Genomic DNA, 20,435 nt, shown 5'->3' with positions numbered 1-20,435 from the left:
AAAAACAGTCCCAAACAATATTAATGTCTCCTACCAATAATAAATATAAATAAATATGATATCAGAGGTTGAGGGTTGCAGACTCAGGGGATGCACATCTTCAGTGTTGAGGGTGATTTTTTATTACATTATAATAAATACATAGAAATTATATTTTCACTTGTACTTTTAACACTGGGCTAATTTCAAATACATACATTTTGAAATAAAATCCTATATTTCACTGGTTGTTCTCTGTGTTTTCCCCAGAGGCACCCCTTTTGTTCTCAGACTTATTCTCTACATGAGAAGAGATCCATGAACAACATTATGGAGTAATGACACTTAACTCTGTCACTATTCTGAGGAGTTTTAGTAAAGAGTTTCTCTTTTGTTTCAGCTAAAACTCTTGATCATGATACTGTTGGGAGGTTTTTGTACAATCCTCAGTGCCAGAGCAGGTCTGGAGCTGTGCAGTTCTAAAGTCAGCAGAGTGTTGGTGATTTTTTTTCTCACTACACCTCAATCAGCTTTTGTTGTGGTTCCTATTACAGCACAACACTCAGCCATCTCTTTAAAACTACACATTATTCACAAAGGTTTGTAAAGACAGACGGCATGGCTATGTGCTTGATTTTATACACAGTGGAACTGATATTAGCTGACTTCAAACATTAAGAAGTGTATGGACACAAAGGGTGTAACAACAAAAAAAAAATAGGGGGTACATGCTACTTCTCTCAGAAGTGTTTGGGAAAATAAGCACAAAATGTAAGTACAGGTAATAGTTTCTGGGAAGGACCACATGAGACTGGAGATTTTATTAGAAAAACATTTTATTTACTGTATCAGAAATTAAGTTACACTGATCATGTGGAGACAAATGCACTCGATCGTTGATTTTATTGACTCATTTGTCTGTTTTAAAGCACAAGTATTATTGGCATTAGACACAGTCCCTGTGTATCCTCCCCTGCTCTCACCGTTTCAGTATTGCAGCAGCCTGATCTATAACTTATTCACAGTTTGGCTCAATAGTGCATCAGTTAAGAGCTTTCCCTCAACCACACCGCAGACTCAGCTATAACGAACTAAGCATGCAAAATATATTAGTGTGCTGACTTTCATGTATTACCAAATAAGGCATGTGCAAATGTGATTTTATGGATTATTACAGCCTGATGAAGCCAGATGAATTTAAAGTGATGCCTGCTAGGTTAGCAGAAATAAATGCATTTATTACTGTAATTTCAATTTGAATTCCCATGCAGCAGGCAAAAAGAAGCAAAAATAAATCTGACTAATTAAACAGAGATATTTGGCTCAAGAATAACACACTCAACAAAAATGGGCTGTTCGTTTTATGTTCTTGTCTGATTAAAGAAAAAAAAAACATCTCATAACCTTACATCAACACTGAGACACGTTCTGAGAATATTCCTGTTATTGGCATTGGCATGGGAGCAGCTCGTGTTACACAGTGAATATTGTCATTGATATTACAAACATTATTGGAACAGCCCAGCTTTTATTTGCAGCTTCAGTAAGAAGTTAAACTTCTTAGTAACTATACTCAGTAACTATACTTAGTGACTACTCAGCTTCTCGATGGGCGTGACGGAGACACGATGATGTCATCAGAATCATCAGAATAGAAAGCGGCGTCTTCATCGATGTCACGAGACTCGCTCTGGGCTGCAGGAGACATACAGCACGCATGTTTATAGGTGTGTGGACGCACTCCTCTATAATTACCTTTAACACTTACATTTAAGAACAAAGGCCATGAAAGAAATAAACACTTGCTGTGACCTCTGTCTGACCTTTTGTGAGTGTCTTCCTGGAGGCAGAGATGTTAGACGCAGGCCGGGTATTTTTCTTTACACCTTCCTCTTCACCATCATCACTGAGAGATGCAGCATCTTATTAACAGAACAGCAAAGAGTAATTAATGCCATTCAGCCACACCCTCAGAGACACATGTACAGATGCTATAGTGCTAACAGCATGCATTTAAATATGGACCAGTTCTTCTCTCGTGGCATTGACTAAACTTTTCAACAAATAAAACCCTGTCTGTAGGAATCTAGAACAGCTCAGCGAGGGAGTTCATGTTGCTCATGATAGGCCTTTCACCACATTATTAAAAACATCAAATGAAGATGGTAAAAAACAGCTTCACTGGAGGCTGTCCTTTACAACTTATAAAATATAACTACAATGTAACCAGTGAAGCATGACACAATACGACACACTGTAAAGCTCCATAAGAAAGCACGTGTTCTCAGATCGAAAAGAAGCTGGAACGATGCAGGTTAAACTCTCTCAGTGAAGCCCACAAGGTATCAAATGCAGAGGCATCCTTGTAAGATTATAGGGGGGAAAATGCTGACATCACTACTTTGCTCTATGCACAAGCATGCTGTGACATGCTCAATACTCTGGGACATGGCGGGGAAAGTAATGGGGGAGTCAGTTAGGGCAGACAGATGTGAAGGCAGGACTCCTGAAACAGAAACAGCTTCGCACAATGTTCTCAGAGAACTCCTAACTTTCTTGCTTAGGAAGGATTGAGGATAATTCACAGAGCGGTTCAGTCACATGGAAAGTTCCATGCTCATTCGATCTGTTCATAATTAATCACTGTCATCATCTGATTTCCTATTTTGGCATTTAACAGGAAAAAATGGTTCTACTTCGGCGCTGAAATGAACTGCATCACAGCATGACACAGTCAAATCCCTGCAATCGTTTGTGTGATGGCTCTGCTGATGGGAAGCTGCGACAGACCTGAGTCATCGCGGATGTTGCGATCGCTTGACGTGAGCGCATTAAATATAATTCTGTAAAGTTTAATTAACATTGAATTACTTGCAGAGAGTTTGGGGGATATTTTTCCAAACTCTTTTTTTCTTCTTGTCATTTGCGCCTCTGTTTAAACAGTTAAGCTCCTAAACAGTCTTTTTTACTCCTAGTAAAGTAGAGGCAGTAGTGGTGTGAAGGTCTGCTGAGTGCCCTCTTAAGTCTTTATTTTATTTGAGGCAGACGGTGCCCTCGCTGGTGCTGAGCAGACAGGGACAATAGAATTACATTACTGCTCCAGCGAAATCCATCAATACTCAAAGCAGTGCCGGGGGGAAGGAATCATAAGTGATTTGGAACCTGAGAGCAGGGAGGTGCATACATCAGTGAATATGAAGTCTGAGCACTGAGCAGTTACAGTGTAGCACGAAGGCACTGAATACATTTGTACAGCGTGTTGGGGTGCATCAACCCCTATCCCTGAACTGAAGATGGATGGAGAGCTGTGACTTTTTTTGGTTTTTTGCTGTGTTCTGATGAATATTTTGATAGTTTGCTGTGGATGTGTTTGCATAGAAACAATTTTTAAAAGATGGCGAGAACCTCACCTTTTTTGCTGGGTGGGTGTGGTAATGCACTTCCTCTTGGTGCCAGCGTGGGAAAATTGTTTTCCATTAAAGAAGGCACAGACCTAACACACAAACGCAAACAAGCAATTGTGGATTTTTTTCTTTGGTTTGACTGTTTGTTTGTTGTTTTGGTTTTTAATTCAGTGCATAAATGAGTCACCTTTCTTGTGCAAGACTACATCGAGCCAGATGTCCCCTGCACGCCGACTGTATCATCGTCAAGGCGTCATCATCCAGCGTGTCACCAACGGAGGAAGCTTCATCGCTGAAGTTTGAGGATTTTTCAACCTGGAAACAGCAAAAAAGGGGGAAGAGATAAGAAAGCTTCAGCAGGGACAAAAGCTTACAGCCAACCCACCAGAAAATGTTTTTTAGAGCCACCTAGTGGTTATTTGTGTTAGCTGCAACGCTGACTCTGGCTTATTAAGGACATCATGATCTCTAGTAGGATTGTTGGAAGTACATCAGCACACAAGTAATTTCTGGTTTAATCAATTTTTCCCCTTTTGTTTGGGTTTGAAGGGAAAAAAAGAAAGAAAAACAAAATTACATTTAAGTCCTTCATTGCTGAAAATACTTCACACACCTGCTGATCATTACCCAGCATTAGAAAAACAAAATCAGCACTCGTTATGCTCAAATTAACCTTAACACGAGACATGAGTCTTCAAGTATCCATGAAAAGTAGCATTTATTGTTTTTATTAGTACACTGTTCTCGATGCTTTACAAGTACGGCTTGATATGAGTGCATCGCATGGAAGCGTGTGGGTAAAACCTGATTCAGTGCATCTTCCGGTAGCTCCTTCAGCTGCGAGTCTCTGAAGAGGTGGCCTCTTAAAGCTGACTGCAGCATCACCGTGTCCTTAAAAGAGAATGCAGAGGACGGATATGGACAGAAAGAGAAATCTGGGCCAGTGTCTAGACATTTTTTTTTTTTACATAACATTTCTATCAGATATTAATAACTTCCTTTGCATAAGCGTGTTACATACCCTGTTTCTGTGCTCCCTCCAGCATATCTGAATGTCTAATGCTGCTTTCTCCATTTCTTCTTTCTCTCCGTCATCTGTGACTGATTCCTCACCTCCCTCTGCCTCCTCTTTGCTCCCCGTGTCCCTCTCCTCTCCCTCTCTCACACCTGTGCTGCCCTGAGTCTCCTCTGCCAATGTGGGAGGAAGAGAGGAAAGCTCAGCCTGTGCAAGTTTACTGTTTTCCTCCTCCAGAGTTTGGATCCGAGTTCGCAACTGTTTCAACTCCTGTCTGGGAAACACAAAACACACGCGTGCAAAGCAGTAAATAAACACAACTTTGCATGAAAAGCAAACTCCACCTGCAAATCATCATAATTATTAGTATTAGTATTATTATTACATATTTATCTATTACTTAAGACTTAAAATGGAATTACACTTGGCTTTTAACTTAAAACTACAATGATCAATTTTATGAACAATGCAAATTGAAGAACAGTGTGGACACACTGAATCACACCCATGTCAAACACCAAATGCAGGAGTGAAAGTGTACTTATGCTGCCGTCTCTCTTCATCGTGTAGTTTTTTCTGTTCAGCTTTCCACTGTTTTGTCGCTTTCTCAAGTTTTTCTCTTTCAGCCTTCAGCTGTTTCAGTTCATCACTGGAACCACAGACAACACAGATTAAGTATAGAGAACAACAGCTGCTGTTACGGATGTAATAATGTGGTAGGTTCACATCATTCATTTATTAGACTTTTACATTTAGAAGTAGTGTTTTGTTTTTTAACTGAGCAGTCTCAGGCTGCTCGTCACTCACTCTCTACTTGACAGCAACTCTTCAAGTGCCATTTTCTCCTCCTCCAATTGGCTCAAGCGTTCCCTCAACTCCGAAACCTCCTCCCTTTCATCAGTGAGCGTTCCCCCGGAGACCACTGCCTCTGTTGCCATGGTAAACGCCAGACTCTCAGTGAGTGTGGTCTGGACTTCCTTATCCAATAGGATGGCGCTCTTTGGTGACTGGGCGTGTCTTTTGCTGTCTTCCAGCCTCTGACAGGAGGAGAGAGTCTGTTAGCTGCGAGCTTAGAAACAGAGGCAGGCAACTGCTCGTGTTTACATGAACAACTGGTTACGGCTTCCTCTCACCTTCTCCACCTCCAACAGCCGTCTCAACAGTCTCTGTTTACTCCACTCTCTGTAATCTGGGACACATCATTACACTATTTTCAGTAACATTACAGCACACAGCAGAAAACTGTAACCACTTTATGACCATCCTCTTGATCTCCAGGATTTTCACTTGTGACCAAAGTGCATTTAGTCTCCTTGTGTGTTTAATTGGAGGCACAGCATTTTGTTTTAGTTGTGGCTTAAAAACTACAACTTTTGAGTCTTCTGGAAGCTGCCTGCATCCATGACCACAAGGACTTTTTGCCCCTTTCGCCCAACAGCACAGATGTAAAGACTAATACCAATTCCTTTGTTTCCTTTGTCTTTGCATTGCACTTAATGTTAGCTGGAATGTAATCAGTAATGGCAACCTACGTAGATCATAAAGAAAAACTGTATTAACCAATTAGGATTTAAAAACAATACAATTGTTTTATAGCAGCGAGCTTTACTAGGAGACAGGAAGGCATGTTTCTAGTACAAGCTCCTTTAACGGGACCCTAAATCAACATATAGAACACACTGGTTCCAGTATCATTGGTTTTTTACTCCTCCCGGTTTTATACATATGTACATACTGTATGTAAAATATACAGCGAGTTGTAGGCGTTTTACACTGATATCTGACTCTTGCTGGTTTTTTCAGCACTACGTTGTGGCGTGTGAGAAAAGACCTTTGGCTCCTCCAGCAGGACTGTCGGTGTTGAGTTCTTCTCTGAGTGCCACGTTCTCTTGTTGAAGCTGCTCCAGGTTCTCAGTCAGACGGTGAACTGTGGAGCTCAAAGCTTTTTGCTGCCTCTGGGAGCATTTGCTCTCGGCTCGACAGCTGCAACAGAGCAGGTAAGGAAGTCTCAATGCCAGAAACATACTCGTTTATTCGTTAACCTTTTATAATGATGACGACGGAGATCCGTGATTCTCCTGAACTCGGCTACACTCAGACACGTGTGTGTCAGTCACCTTTTCTCAGCTGCTTCTAGAAGCATCCTCAGTCTCTGGATCTAAAAGGAAAGGCAAACAGACCCACTTTACTGAACTCCTTTACACACCACCAAACTCACTGTGGGCAAAGTGGGACTGATTTTACCTCCTCAAAGTATGATTTGACTCGAATCTTCAGTTCTTCCAGGTTGGTGGCCCTCAGCTCACTTTGCAGTTTACTGAACAAGCAAAAAAATAAATAAATCACATGAGCATCATTCTGTTTTACACAGAAACCAAACATACAGAGACAAAGTTGGAGGACGGCATTACCTCAGGGCGTTTTCTTTCTCTCTGCACTGCTGCTCCAGCTTTAGGATCCTCTGCCTCAGTCCATTGATAACCTTGACAAAGAGGATCAGCTTTTCTTGTTATAAACACATCCTAAAAATTACATTTATTCCCGGCATGTTCACTAACCCACTGGATATACTCACCACGCTCCCTTCTCTTTTCCTATCTACCAAACTACGCGTATATTCAGATCCCTACAGGAAAAACATTGCACAGTTGGGGTTTTTTTTTTCCATCATTTTAGTTTCTTTGACAAAAAAACGACACACGAAAAAATAAAAAACAAATAATTTTCTATTCTTACCTTAGTGGGATCCAACAGTGATTCTATCTGTTTCTCTCTCTTGGCATTGTCTTCCTCCAGGCGTCGTATTTTGGCTTTCATTTGCTGGTTGTCAGATTTCTGCTCATGAAGGCTCTGCAGAGAACAGCACCAGTGACTACTCAAACATATAATAAGTGCATAAGGATTTACATTTTAAAGAAGCCTGACTAAATTAAAGAGGAAGAATTTTTGAGAAGAAGAACAAAAACGAGATGGAAAAGTCACTACACCGATGTGCAGGCATGCAGTCTTGTTTTAACGTGTGATTGTGTTACTCCTTACCTTCTTGAGGTGAATGATCTCATCGTACATGTCCTCCTTCTTCATGAAATCACTTGTAACTAAAGTCAAACCTGCAAATGATGGGAGAAGGTAAATGATTTCACAAAGAAGACAACACATGCTTGGCTTTGTAAGTCGTGAAAAACAACACTGACTGCACTAATATCACATCATACTCCCTTCACAGCCAGTATTTTTCCTTTTTTTAAGCGTCTCCTGTTCAGCACAAAAACCTGACCTTCAGCTCTGTCTCCCTCTTCGCTCCATTTCTAAGTCTGATACACAAACGCGTTCTCTCACCGTTGGAAGCAGAGTGGAGATGTTTGGATTTCCTCGTGCTCAGGGTCTGCATGAGGAGCTCTGGTGTGGCGTCACACTCTGATCTCAGAGTTTGAGACACATCTGAAAAAGAGAAACAGACAGAGGCTACTTGTCAACATGCTTCGGTTTCCTGATTCATTTGGCAGATTTCTATTGTTTTTAATAACGCAGTGTTAGATGCCTGTGCCATGCTTGTTTTTAAGCCTAGATGATGTGCTAATAAACATTAAAAAGAAGTTTGGCTTACACAAACTGTTCCAACACGAGTCAATACTGCATCTGACTCATGCCTTTTCACACTTTTCGAGGACGCGCTGCAGAGCATGAATAATGCATTTAAGTTCAGATATGTGACGAAATCACTGAAAACCTATATTTCCCTTTACCTCCTTGTTTTTGCTGTACAGCCTTCCATAAACTGTTCCATTTCAAGCAAGCAGATAAACCCATTCACTGTTAATGTATTTATGTAGGCACCATTCACAGAGCTTGTTGTGCCTTCATGACACCTACCAAGGCCGTTGCTGAGGGAAGTAAGGCGAGCTGGGCCAGTCTCCCCGGGAGTGTCCAATCTGGTGTCCCCCAGAGAGGCCCTTGGTAGTCTCCAAGCACCCACTGCTGCTCTCCTGTGATTCACATTCAGACTGGTGAGGTATGGAGACCCTACAAATACAAAAGCAAACATAACTTTCAAGGTGGGTTTTCCTACAGAGTCTGAAAATACTACCTACAGTGCAGCCGAACAGGACTCACCTGGAGAAGGAGGAGGCTTGCCAGAAGAGACTTTCTTTTTCGTTTTCTGATAGAGGACAAACACGAAGGGGGCAAAGCAGATGACAGGAGTATTTATGAAACTGGTTTCATGCGGAAGAGCACGTCGAAAGCAAAGGAAATGTCCCAGCCATAAAAACAAAGACATAACAATGTGTTCATGTGGCACAGATTAGATTCACGAGTCCATTTGTTTACCTTTACTGGAACATCAGCAGGGAGCGAGAAGCCATCCTCAACCTAGGAGGCGTAAGACACCCATACTAAGACAGAAATCCCCTCTGATTGAGAAGTCAAAAGTGCTGAAAACAACTGCCATAAACTACCATGGCTTTAAATTATAGAACCTTATAGGCTTTTAATAAGCAATTCCAACAAGAACCACTGTAAAGTCAGTTTTAAGTAAACAGCTGTATCTTTAACCCAGCCAGATCAGAACACTCACCAGCTCCTCGTAGTCTTCATCTGTTTGGACATCACTCGCCTGAAAAGACGTCTTAGCATTGGCACTGAACATCGCTAGTAAATAAATGTTATGTTAGGTTGGAAAACTCGACTTTTTCCACTTCTAATTCGGTCATCTTTTCCCAACTCCCAAATCTCACTTCACGTCGCCTCCTCTCTTGCTAAGAAATACACAGAGGGGGCAACAAAAGAGACGCTAGCTATGCTACAACTGAGAATTTACGTGTTTTGGGACAGCTAACTTTCCTTAATAATAAGCAGTTCATACGGTAACGTGGGTTGTAGAGCATAGCTTCCTTAAAACTGTTAAAATGCTGCTGTCTTTCGGTACAGAGGTTACTGATTTCTCATCGGCGTCGCAGATTGAGTCGTCTAGCAACCAGGCTGCCGTTAACCAGCGATGTCAAATTACCAAGAAAGAATCCGAGCGGTGCCGGAACTGTATGAGGACGTCTTCAAAATAAAAACGTAAACGCGTGACAGGCGAAAGTAAACGTGACGCGTGATGCTTATCTTAATTTAATGGTAGTTTATGAAATAATGTGTTTTAAGTTGGCAAACTACGCTTCGATTTCAAGCGAAGGGCAACGCATTTCTTTAAACAAGAAACTTATTTTGAAAATATTGGCCGGTTGTACCCGTTAGCTCTGTTTACCTTGATAGAGCACAGCCCAGGTAGTGTTTTGCCCGCTGCTCTCGGAGTGGTGCTACAAGGAGGGGCTGAAAGTGGGTTCTTCTTCCCAGAATCATTCAGGTCCGTGGGACACATACAGCCCAATTTGATCCTATCTGGGGTGGACTAAAAAAACCTCCATAATTTACAAAATAGATGATTAACAGATGGAAGGGTGTTAGTTTTTACTTGTGCATTACAGCTTACACCGCTGTAATACATCATAGTGGATATACAAAGGCGCAAAACATTCACGTGCGTTTTAAAACTAAAGAGTAACAATGTTTTTAATCCTTTACGATCTAAAAAACTTGAGATATCCAATATAACATTATTATCGACTTCTATTATCACTTTGCAAAGCCATTCAGTTGCCCAGATATGACCATTCTGAAGTCCAGTTGTTTGAACCCATTCTTGGTTCCATATAGCATGAGTCAAGGGGATGAGGATGTAAAAGTAACCTTTGAGCTCAGTTTGAAAAAGTCAGAAAAACTAATAAGAGAAGTTCAAAGAATAACTGACAGAACCTAATAGTCCTATTGCCTTATAGAAGACACAGGGGTGTTGTCCTAACATCAAACATGTATCAGCCTCTCTGATGCTGAGTAAGTTTGGCTTGTTCAGAATATTTGCCTGAATTGAAAAAAACCTGATCAAATCTTTCTCTTTTGTATGTCCACTGTCAGGAGTTGAGTTTTGTCATTCCTCAAATTCTCCTCTTTGCTGCAAACTCTGCAGCGAGCTGAGTGGCCATGTTCCTGTATCATTTTCTCATACTGTTTACACAGGTGCTGGACCCCCAGTGCCACACAACCAGGCAGACCAGCATATTTTTGTTCAGGGAGAGCAAAGTCATTGTAACCCATTTAATCGTACAGCTGTCCCTTTTTTCTTAGAGAGCTTCACCAGTCTGTATCTTTAGAATAAAACCAGTCACCTATTTTGCTCATATACAGAGAGATGATAATGGTATAATTAAAATTCATTTCAATTTTATTTATGTAACAGAAAAACGCAACAGCAGTCATCGTAAGGTATTTTATATTGAAAGGTAGATACCCTGCAATAATACAAAAAATACAATAACACAATGATACAGAGAAAACAATCAGATAACTCACTTTGAACATGAACGTGGCAACAGTGGTTTCTTCCCCTTTAACAGGAAGAGACCTCCGGCAGAACCAGGCTCAGGGAGGGGCAGATGTCTGCTGAATAACTTGACTTCATCACATAGTTTATAATAAAATAAAGACTTCCCACAAACCATCCACGATGTCTTTTCATTTTGGTCAACACCTACTAAAGCTGGACCCTATCCCCGCTGTCACAGGGCAAAGGGGACATATTCTAGACAAGTATGGTCCAATTTACCATTGGACTGTGGGAGAAAACTAGATTATCAGGGGAAACCATCCAAAGGTCACACAGAAACGACCCCTACCAGTGAGATGAATTCAAACCCAGTGACTTCTTGCTTTGAAGCAAGAGTCCTAACCACTGGACCACCATGATGCCCGGTGTCCTCAAACAATGATCTTAAATATCAAAGTTTCCCTTTGGAGTCTCTCCTTCTCAAGAGAGAATTTCTGTTTTTATCCAGATAAAGGGATGAAAGGAAAACTCCCTGATAGAAAACCTTTCTGCCTGTGAATGATGTAATTGTACCTTTGTAGCACCATCTAGACTGATAGTTGTCAATCATTTTGCTTCTCAGCTGTTGTTTTATGAGATCTTTTAGTCTATTTCATTTTGTCATTTAACTTGATTCAGTGCTTCCGCCAGTAATCAGGCCGGGCTCTGGCTAGTGGAATTGAAATTTAACCCCGGTCATTCATGATTTAATAGGGGCAAGTAGGTTTGGTTCGTTTTCTCTTTAAAAAATTAAATAATAATTATAAAATATTGTGTTAATCTTGATTATCGTTTTCTGATATTAACATTTGTTTGATGATCTGACACGTGATTAAATGGGAAGGGGGTGAACGCAGCACTGTAAGCCCCGTGAAGCATTCACGGGGCTTACAGTGCTTCACATTACTTGAGTAGTAAATACTGTATCATTTGAGCAAGCTGAGTTATACTTCATTACACTTTCTCACCACGAGCTATCTAAAATACAGGCAACCAGGCATTATACTTCAAAAGTATACACAACTCAGTGTTCATTACCAAGACTCAAGGACTTTACTGTTAGGTAATGAAAAACATCCAGACTCTCCTTAACTTGATGAATTTGCTTTTTTTTCTTTCCGAGATTCTTGTCCTTGCTGCTTTTCTCCAAAAAGCCAGATGGGGGCGATGTAGTCCCAGCTGTAAGATATCCTCTCCCCCAGATATCCCACCTCCGCACTAACTTTGCAGGCTGTGTCCCAGCACAGGTTTCATGTCCTGCACAACCTCCCGCTTCAAACTATATGCACAAGCTCATATAAAATCCGTACTTTTCATGGTTTGCTTATCCTACATGTTCATTTCATTGGACAATGTTGTTGGTGGGGCAAATCTGGGATTCCTTTCCTCTCTTGCTACCCCTTCTCTTTGTTTTGGGTATATCGTGCTACTCGTTTTAGCGATTTATAACCAATTATCTAATTATTTTATAAGCCATAACTAATGATAAATAAAGATCCAAGCATGGGATGCAAAAGTAGTGCCATCAAAATGCTCATCTTGACCAGATCAATCAATCAACCAATCAAAAACCTCCGTTTGTTTTACAGTTATCAAAGATCAAAAGCTTAAAGTGAAAAGTTGTCAAAGATTTTCCTGATTTTTATCAGGTTACTGACTCAGCAGCACACCAATTTTTCATGCAGCAAATTTGCAAGCCACTAATCTCCCTAAATTAAAACCAAGTAACTGAAAATGTATGCATACAAAGTGAACTGTTCATGAACTATCCCGTCTTTCAACTACATCCTCGAATTACATTAGGAATTAAGGTTTTTAGCTCTGCAGGCAAAGCTGCTGTGAGAAAACTTCACTGGCTTATAGCTATGAGGAAGATAACTTTGCGGTACAAAATCAAAACACCATTACCATAATCAATTATATGTTCAACTACTGGAAAAGAAAAGAAGAAGAAAAGAGAAAAGCTTCATTTAGCTTCTCATGGAGCTTTTTATACCTCAGAAAGCTCTCCTGGGGTTGTGGGCGTGAGGAAAGGATAAGCACCCGCCGTTCTCTCTCTCTTTCTCTCTCAGAGTATAGGTGGATGTGTAGACAGGAGTTATGACAAAGCACGGGGGAGAAGGACGGAAGGGCTGATCAGACTACAGGATGGAAAATGGGTGGAATTTCAATGAAGGGAAACAACTGAGTAAATTCGCACTTTTGTCTCTGATCTCTCCGATGTTCATGTGTGAAAACACAATGTTTGCATTGTTCCACACTCAGTAGCTTTTGTTTGGTAATTTTTTTTCAGCACAGATTTTGTGAAAACTACAGGGGGAAGAGAACATTAAACTACAAACTACCCCACATCAGATTCAGAGGGGACATTTGACTCATAAGAGATCCCAGCACATGGCCTTCTGTATGCTGACATTGTCAGAAAATGGCCTTTTTCTGCCTCTTTCCAGCACAAACATACCAAATCTGTTAGGTGGTGAATCCACAGAGTTCTCCAGGAGCAATGGAAAAGTTAGTGCTGATGGTGTGGATGATACTGGTTATATGTGTGGGGCTATGTGAAGATCAGTGCAGGGGTGGAGTGGTTTGTCAAAATTGCAGTCATCTCCCTCCAGCTCCTCTGCCTGTATCTGGGGCGTGTACTGCCTTGGAAAAAAAACCTCACAAGCTTGCAACTCCTGCAGCTCCAGCGAGCCAGTCCGGATTTTTACCCAGTTAGGGGACACTGATCACCATCAGCACCATCAGCAGCAGCTCTCTCTCTCCTTCAAACACCCCCACAGTCTTTCTCCCTCCCTCTGTCCGTCTGTCTATCCCTCTCTATAAGACCAGCATCTCCTTTCTTTGCTCCTCTTGTCAAGCTGCAATCATGTCCTCAAACGGCGCCGACGGGGACCTGCTGCAGATCCCTCTGGGCCTCATCAACAGCGAGGGCAAGTATCTGACTGCGGAAACATTCGGCTTCAAAATCAACGCCTCGGCCAGCAGCCTGAAGAAGAAGCAGACGTGGACCCTGGAGCAGACAGGGGAAGACGACAGCGCCGTGTTCCTCCTGTCCCACCTGGGCCGCTACCTCGCCACGGACAAAGACGGCAACGTTACCGCGGACAGCGAGACGCGCGAGCGGGACTGCCGCTTCGTCATAACGGTGCACGAGGACGGGCGGTGGTCGTTGCAGTCCGAGCCCTACGGCCGCTTCCTCGGCGGCAGCGAGGACCGGATCACCTGCTTTGCGCAGACCGCCTCGCCGGCGGAGAGATGGAGCATGCACCTGGCCGTGCACCCGCAGGTCAACCTCTACAGCTTCGCCCGCAAGCGCTTCGCCCACCTGAGCGCCCGGCAGGAGGTGTCAATAGATCGGGATGTCCCCTGGGGGGTCGACTCGCTTGTGACCCTGGTGTACCGCGATCAGCGCTACCACCTCGAGACTTCTGACAACCGGTTTTTGCGCAACGACGGCAACCTGTCCACAGCAACGGACAAGGATACCGGCTACATGCTCGAGTTCCACTCCGGGAAAGTGGCATTCCGCGACTGTAACGGTCGCTACCTGGCCCCCGTAGGCCCCACCGGCACTATGAAGTCTGGGAGGAGCACCCGGGTGGGAAAGGATGAACAGTTCGGCCTGGAGCGCAGCCACGCGCAGGTCGTGCTGACTGCAGGCAACGAGAGAAACGTCTCCACAAGGCAAGGTGAGGCTGTACAGCTGCACTGACCCAAGAGACACCAAGTAAAAGAAATGCAGTTTCACCGTGAGGTCACCGCATAGCTGGACACAGCAGGAGGCAGCTGTTGCGTGTCTGCATGAAAAAGTAGAGCAGAATTAGAGACCCCCGTTAGCTCATTTTCCTCCCACACCATGTGTTTTTCATTATCGCCCCCCTCCGCTTTTTTTTTTGTAGTTGTTGGGGGGCGGGGGGCAGTCCCTGCCAGTTTAACATTTTTCCTGCAGTAATTCTACCCCTGCTCTGTGGTTGCTGGCCCCGGGTCAGCTTCAGTCTGCAGCTGTGCATCGTTCTTTATCTCAGAACAGACAGAAAACGAGGGCAGATTTGCTTTGGAGACAATGGGAAAATGGTGGAGAGGCAGAGAACGCGGGCCACAAAGAGCGAGGTGTGCCTTACACAGGTCTTTATCCCACATGCAACCTCATTGTCTCGTTGCCTCCCGGTCTCTAATTGATTCTGTGCACAACATTAGCGGGGATTTATCAGTGTGTGAGTGAGTGTGAGACAGACAGAGAGCATACCAAGGGAAATAGAGGATGGTTTGCTTGAATGAGGTCAGTGTATGTAAGGCAGTGACTTGTGACCTAAATTGTGACCATAATTGAAAGGCTGATGGAAAGCAGGACCAGGGGACTTGGACTTATAATTCATCACAATTTCCTTTCTTTGTTAAAGAAATAACAGTGCTGCTGCATTTGTACAAACCACTAATGGTTCAGTGGGCTCAATATGGGCATTGCACAAGCATTTTGTTAACTGGCAGCTTGGGTGTCAGTAATGAGGACAGAGACATTTTTACTCTCTCAACTCTTCCAAGGTGGACTGGTTTTATGTAATGCGAGGCTGAGTCCAGTTTCGTGTCTTTGTAAGAAATCTACTGGTCAAATCTTTTTGCTCTTTGTCTGGAACCATTTTCCCTATCAATAGATGTGTTAAACTCGCGCTAAATTCATATTCAAACATATTAACGCGTTTCTTCTTCTGGTATTCAAAATATGTTGTCTCGATGTGGGTTGCAGAGATGATGGGGCTCTGCCATTTCACCACATCCCAAAGGTGCTCTACTGGATGACTGTGGAGGCTATTTGAGTACAGTGAATTTGTTTCCATGTACCGGTTTAAGATGATTTAAGCTTTGTGACGTGGTGTGGTATGCTGCGGCCACAAAGGGATGGACATGGTCAGCGACAATACTCAGGTAGGCTATGGTGTTCAAACAATGGTCAGTTGGTACTGAGGGGCCCAAAGTATGACAAGAAAATATCCACCACACCATTACACCACCAGCCTGAGCCAGTAATATACAGTAAAATAGATCCATGTTTTCATGTTGTTTATATCAAATCCTGAACCAATTATCCAAATGTTGCAGCAGAAATTGAAACTCAACAGAGTAAGAAAAGCTTTTTCCAGTCTTTTGTTGTCCAGGTTTGGTAAGCTTCTGTAACTTGTAGCCTCAGTTTCCTGTTCTTAGCTGACAAGACTGGCACTCAGTGAGATCTTCTATGCTGTACAGTCCAGAGGTTGCCTTCCTGTTGCTGTCCTATCAGCTTGAAGCAGTCTGACCATTCTTCTCTGAACTCTGACATCAACAAGGCATTTTTGCCTAGAGAACTGCTGTTTCTCTGTAATTTATCTTCTCTGTAAACTGTTACTTGAATCACATCTCGTCTCCATTTTCATGCTTGGTTTAAACTTAATATCCAAATACATTAAATCTGATCACGGTCTCACTAACATCTCCTCATATGTAAGAACACGATTCCCTCTATGGAGGGATATGGTGGAATACCAGTCCCTTCATGTAATTGTTCATTACAAGGTTGGTGGATTTGTTCTGAGCAACCATGTCATGATTTATGTAAAATACATTGCAGTTGAATTTTTAAAATGCAATTTTATGTGCCATTTAGTTCCATTATATTGTAGGAAAACCGCTTATATCTGCAAAACTGGCAACTCACACCAAAAAAGCTTAGACAAATATCATTACAGCACATGTATTTAATTCATGATTTGATTTATGGGTGAACTCTTTCTTGTTTTGATGAACTCACAATTATTTTTCAGCTCTACAATTTAGCTCATTGTTTTGGTTTTAGTCTCAGAGCCTATATTTGCAGATGGCTGCCTTTTTAAAAACAATTAATTCACTTTAATATAGTTGTCCAGTAAAAAACAAAGAAAAAGGGAGAAAAAAACAGCAGATTGGGGGTGAACTCAAGTAGCTATTTCCCCTTGCAGATGAAGTGAAACGAATTACAGCTTAAAGTGGGGAACATTTAAGGGGCACTTGTCATTTGACCTCAAACATGGCTCCAACTCAGTGGTCATCCCCCTGATCAGCAGCAGACGATTCTGCATGGAACAGCTGACTGGATCAGCTCTGGATCAAGGCGTGTTAACATATGGCTATGTAACACACACATTTGTTTTTACACAGCACTTGATTTGAATGGTTTGCTTTTGAGTTTCAAATCTTTAGCATATAGTTGGAGTGTACGTGTTTTGAGTCAGCAGGCTGACAAATGGATCATAAGCAGAGATGTTCTCGACACATTAGAATTCTAACTGATCAATGAAACATTTAATGATGAGGAAAAACTTTCTACTTTATCGTTACTCTGCTCAAATGACCACATCTACTTCTTCTTCTTTTATCTAGTCCCATTCAGGACTGGTGAATCCACTGAATGGGTGCAGTAAGGCCCAGATCTTTGTGAGTTTGAGACATCCTCTGGCTTTAAGAGTCTCTCGGGAGAAAGTTCATAAATTTAAGGGTTTGAAAGTTTCAGACATCCAGAGACAAGAAGGAAAGCTGACAGCAGTCTGCCCCACTTTTCTAGGCATGGATTTGTCAGCCAATCAGGATGAGGAAGGGGACCAGGAAGTCTTTCAGCTGGAGATGAGCCGTGAGGACAGGAAGTGTGCTTTCAGGACCGCTGCTGGAAAATACTGGACACTCACAGCTACCGGAGGACTGCAGTGCACTGCCTCCACCAAGTAACAACACACATACGCACACACCATATAATGTTGAATGTTGGTTAACACCCATTTTATTTCATGCATAACCAACATTCAGTGGAATAACTGGCTTGTTTATTGTGTGGGTGTGTTTCAGGTCTGCCAACAGTTACTTTGAATTGGAGTGGCGTGACGGCCGTGTGTGTATCCGTGCAGCCAATGGCAAGTATGTGACTGCTAAGAAGAACGGGCAGCTGGCTGCTACCATTGACAGCGCAGGTCAGCCATGCTCCTTACATTCCCAAATACAACGTTTTCACCAAAAAAAAGCTTTGATGCACATATCAACATATTAAATGTGATATGTGTGAAAAAAAGATGTTATGGTTCAGCATTGATGGTGCCTGCGCAGATGTTCGAGTTACCTATGCCACGTCCTCTAATGCCCCCATATACCCGCGTAAGGTGCTTTTATGAAACAAGCCACAGAGTAGTTTGGTCCAACCTTAATCTTTTTTCACTTCAGGGGAGGCCGAACAGTTCCTGATGAAGCTCATCAACCGTCCAATCATCGTCCTCCGCGGGGAGCACGGGTTCATCGGGGCTCGAAAAGCTGGAACGGCAACCCTAGACTCCAACCGAGCATCCTACGATGTTTTTCAGCTGGAGTTCCACAATGGTGCTTACTCCTTCAAAGGTGGGTAACTGTTTGAATAGAACAATAAAATTGTGTGTCACTTAGATGCAATGTGTTGTTTTGGCAGGTCATACTGTTTTTTTCTTACTAGAAGTCACAGAACGTGACTTATGTGAGACTAGTTAATGCATTTGAATACTTTCCAGGGAGCCGGGTCTAATGTGGATAACAAGAAATGTGCAGTTATATTTAGTGTTTTGTCATAGATATACTTAATATAACTGAAGCTACCTACACAACACAGCAGTTGTGCTAGAATGAGACAAAGAAGCTGACTGAAACCTCTGTAGCAAAAGAGCCTGTATCAGATTCAGATCGTTCAATAAACAATGCTTCTATTTTCTTGTCTCGTGGCTTTGATTTGATTTTCTAATGAATGTGGTGATGTTTGCCATGGTGTTTAAAATAGTGTTCTCCACAACCCAACCCTCTTCAACCCCACCCTGCTTAAGGGAAAGTCAATATTTAAGCATCTAATGGGAAAGCCATTATAGCTGTATGGATCACTCACCCGGGGCCATCTCCCATTTGAACCATCATACTCAGGCTTGACAGGGAGCCAGTATGATGCATTATTTTTCATCTTGTATTGTATTGTTGGCCAGCAAATTCTGATCCCAAAGTATTTTAAACATTTAAATAAAATTATGTCACATATCTTTTCCTTGAATTCCTAAACTAAATTGATAAAATTGATATACTTATATATGTGTACTGTGTGTCTGCGGAGCCTCATTAAGTGTGTTGTTTGTCCAGACTCCCAGGGGAAGTACTGGTGTTTTGGAGATGGCACAGCCATTGTGTGCGGCGACTCATCGCCTGTCCAGTTCCTGCTCGAGTTCTGTGACCTCAACAAGATGGCCATTCGTACTCTGAGGGGGAAGTATCTCAAAGGGGATCACGCTGGAGGGCTCAAGGCGAGTGCAGACTCCCTGGAGAGCGCCACCCTCTGGGAATATTGAGAAAGCACAGCTGGACTTCTCCACTATGCTTCAAACTAGAGGTAGTTAGTGTAGGTAGCAGTTCTTTCTTTCTTTTGCATATGTGTGCGTGCCTGTGTGCGTGTGCGCAGTTCTGAATTTGTTTGGATGGGTGGCGGAAAAATGACGCTGACGAGAGGAACCAAAGTGCTAAAGGTGTTTTGTTTTTGTTGTTTTTTAAAAATTTCTCAGTAATGATCTCATCTTACTGGTCTTTGTACTGGAGGCTTGGATTTACAACGACTTGCTGTTAACTGAATGCATTGTAGTGTGATTGCACAGTATTTGTTTCACTCCCAGTTAAACTTTACACATGCCGTACCTAATAACCGTCAGGACAGTTATTGTTATAAGTTGTGCCTATCTGTGGTAACTACTGGTGTAAATGAACGTGTTGAATACTATAACCCATAACTCGCAGTATCTAACCTTCTCCTGCTAATTGTCCTGCTGCCTCTATACGCTGCTTACATCTCCTATTCTCGTTCAAAGTGTAACGCATAATGCTCATCAGATGAAGGAATGTTACTGATTTACACGCGTCTGCTGTAAATACTGCTCTTTTTTTGTCACTCAATTATTGAAACCATAGCAACCATGGGAAACACAGAGCCAGGGGCTGGCAGATGTGTCTTTTTTTGCCTGTACACTCTTGGTGAATAAAATAAAAACAGTTTGAAAGGAGCTTCGAAACTCACTCACCGAGTGAAGGAGTCGCCTTAGCACAATAATGACACACAACGCACTCAAACGCACACAAATGCATATAAATAAAAATGCATTAATTCCAGCTGTTCTAACACAGCGCCCAAAAATGAGCACAATATTACAGCGTCCTTTTTGAACTACGTTAAAAGCACATGTTTGTGGTGATGAAGTGCCCGCCTTGGATTGTGTGCTGCTGCTGCTGCTGCTGGTGTGTAAACACAATGGTGGAGTCATCTCTCTGGCTGTGCCTTTCATAGAGTACTCTGTCTTTTCCCTTTCATGCTCGTACATTTCAATCAAGTGAAAAGTCCAATAAAGTTTACCTTCTCAACAGTGGATCGTCTTGTTTTTCTCTTGGTTGATTTTACTTGAAAGGGTTAGCTCCACAAAGAGAGGGCATTTGTGGGTTTGAGGGATTATTTCTAAAGATTCACACTAACTTCCATCTACATGTTCATCTGCTTCCATCTACAGCCAATTAGAGTGTTACAGAAACTGATATGACATTCATTTATTTTATGTGGGGCAAACTGATGTAGGCCAAAATATCT

The 20,435-nt window shown here is 42.3% G+C and overlaps 2 protein-coding genes across 4 annotated transcripts; one reads left to right on the top strand and one right to left on the bottom strand.

Annotated features, from left to right (window-relative positions):
* Positions 1-797: 797 nt before the first annotated feature.
* iqce (IQ motif containing E) lies at positions 798-9,413 on the bottom strand. 3 transcript variants are annotated; one of them, XM_026171638.2, is made up of 21 exons: positions 8,975-9,413; positions 8,728-8,769; positions 8,512-8,557; positions 8,272-8,421; positions 7,738-7,839; positions 7,438-7,508; positions 7,135-7,248; positions 6,974-7,024; positions 6,810-6,880; positions 6,643-6,715; positions 6,516-6,556; positions 6,230-6,381; positions 5,532-5,587; positions 5,206-5,435; positions 4,940-5,047; positions 4,405-4,672; positions 4,188-4,274; positions 3,571-3,698; positions 3,390-3,472; positions 1,803-1,901; positions 798-1,674 (listed from the first exon to the last, which is right to left on the bottom strand). In XM_026171638.2, the coding sequence occupies exons 1-21, from the start codon at positions 9,044-9,046 to the stop codon at positions 1,577-1,579; spliced, it is 2,142 nt and encodes a 713-aa protein (XP_026027423.2). In that variant the 5' UTR covers positions 9,047-9,413; the 3' UTR covers positions 798-1,576. The 3 variants fall into 3 exon arrangements, 2 of the variants coding, with proteins under 2 accessions (XP_026027423.2, XP_080159267.1); XR_013909764.1 differs by having other exon boundaries at positions 1,197-1,674; positions 1,803-1,904; positions 3,392-3,472; XM_080303141.1 differs by lacking the exon at positions 6,974-7,024 and having other exon boundaries at positions 8,975-9,380.
* Positions 9,414-13,455: 4,042 nt separating this feature from the next.
* Positions 13,456-20,220, top strand: LOC113024494 (fascin-like). The gene is made up of 5 exons (XM_026171637.2): positions 13,456-14,496; positions 17,379-17,535; positions 17,657-17,778; positions 18,026-18,196; positions 18,953-20,220. Exons 1-5 carry the CDS (start codon positions 13,674-13,676, stop codon positions 19,156-19,158), a joined length of 1,479 nt encoding a protein of 492 aa, XP_026027422.1. The 5' UTR covers positions 13,456-13,673; the 3' UTR covers positions 19,159-20,220.
* Positions 20,221-20,435: the final 215 nt, after the last annotated feature.

Source organism: Astatotilapia calliptera, chromosome 6, assembly GCF_964374335.1.
Source record: "Astatotilapia calliptera chromosome 6, fAstCal68.1, whole genome shotgun sequence".
Taxonomy (NCBI): domain Eukaryota; kingdom Metazoa; phylum Chordata; class Actinopteri; order Cichliformes; family Cichlidae; genus Astatotilapia; species Astatotilapia calliptera.
Note: the sequence above shows the minus strand (reverse complement) of the source record. Positions and strands in the feature narration are given on the sequence as shown.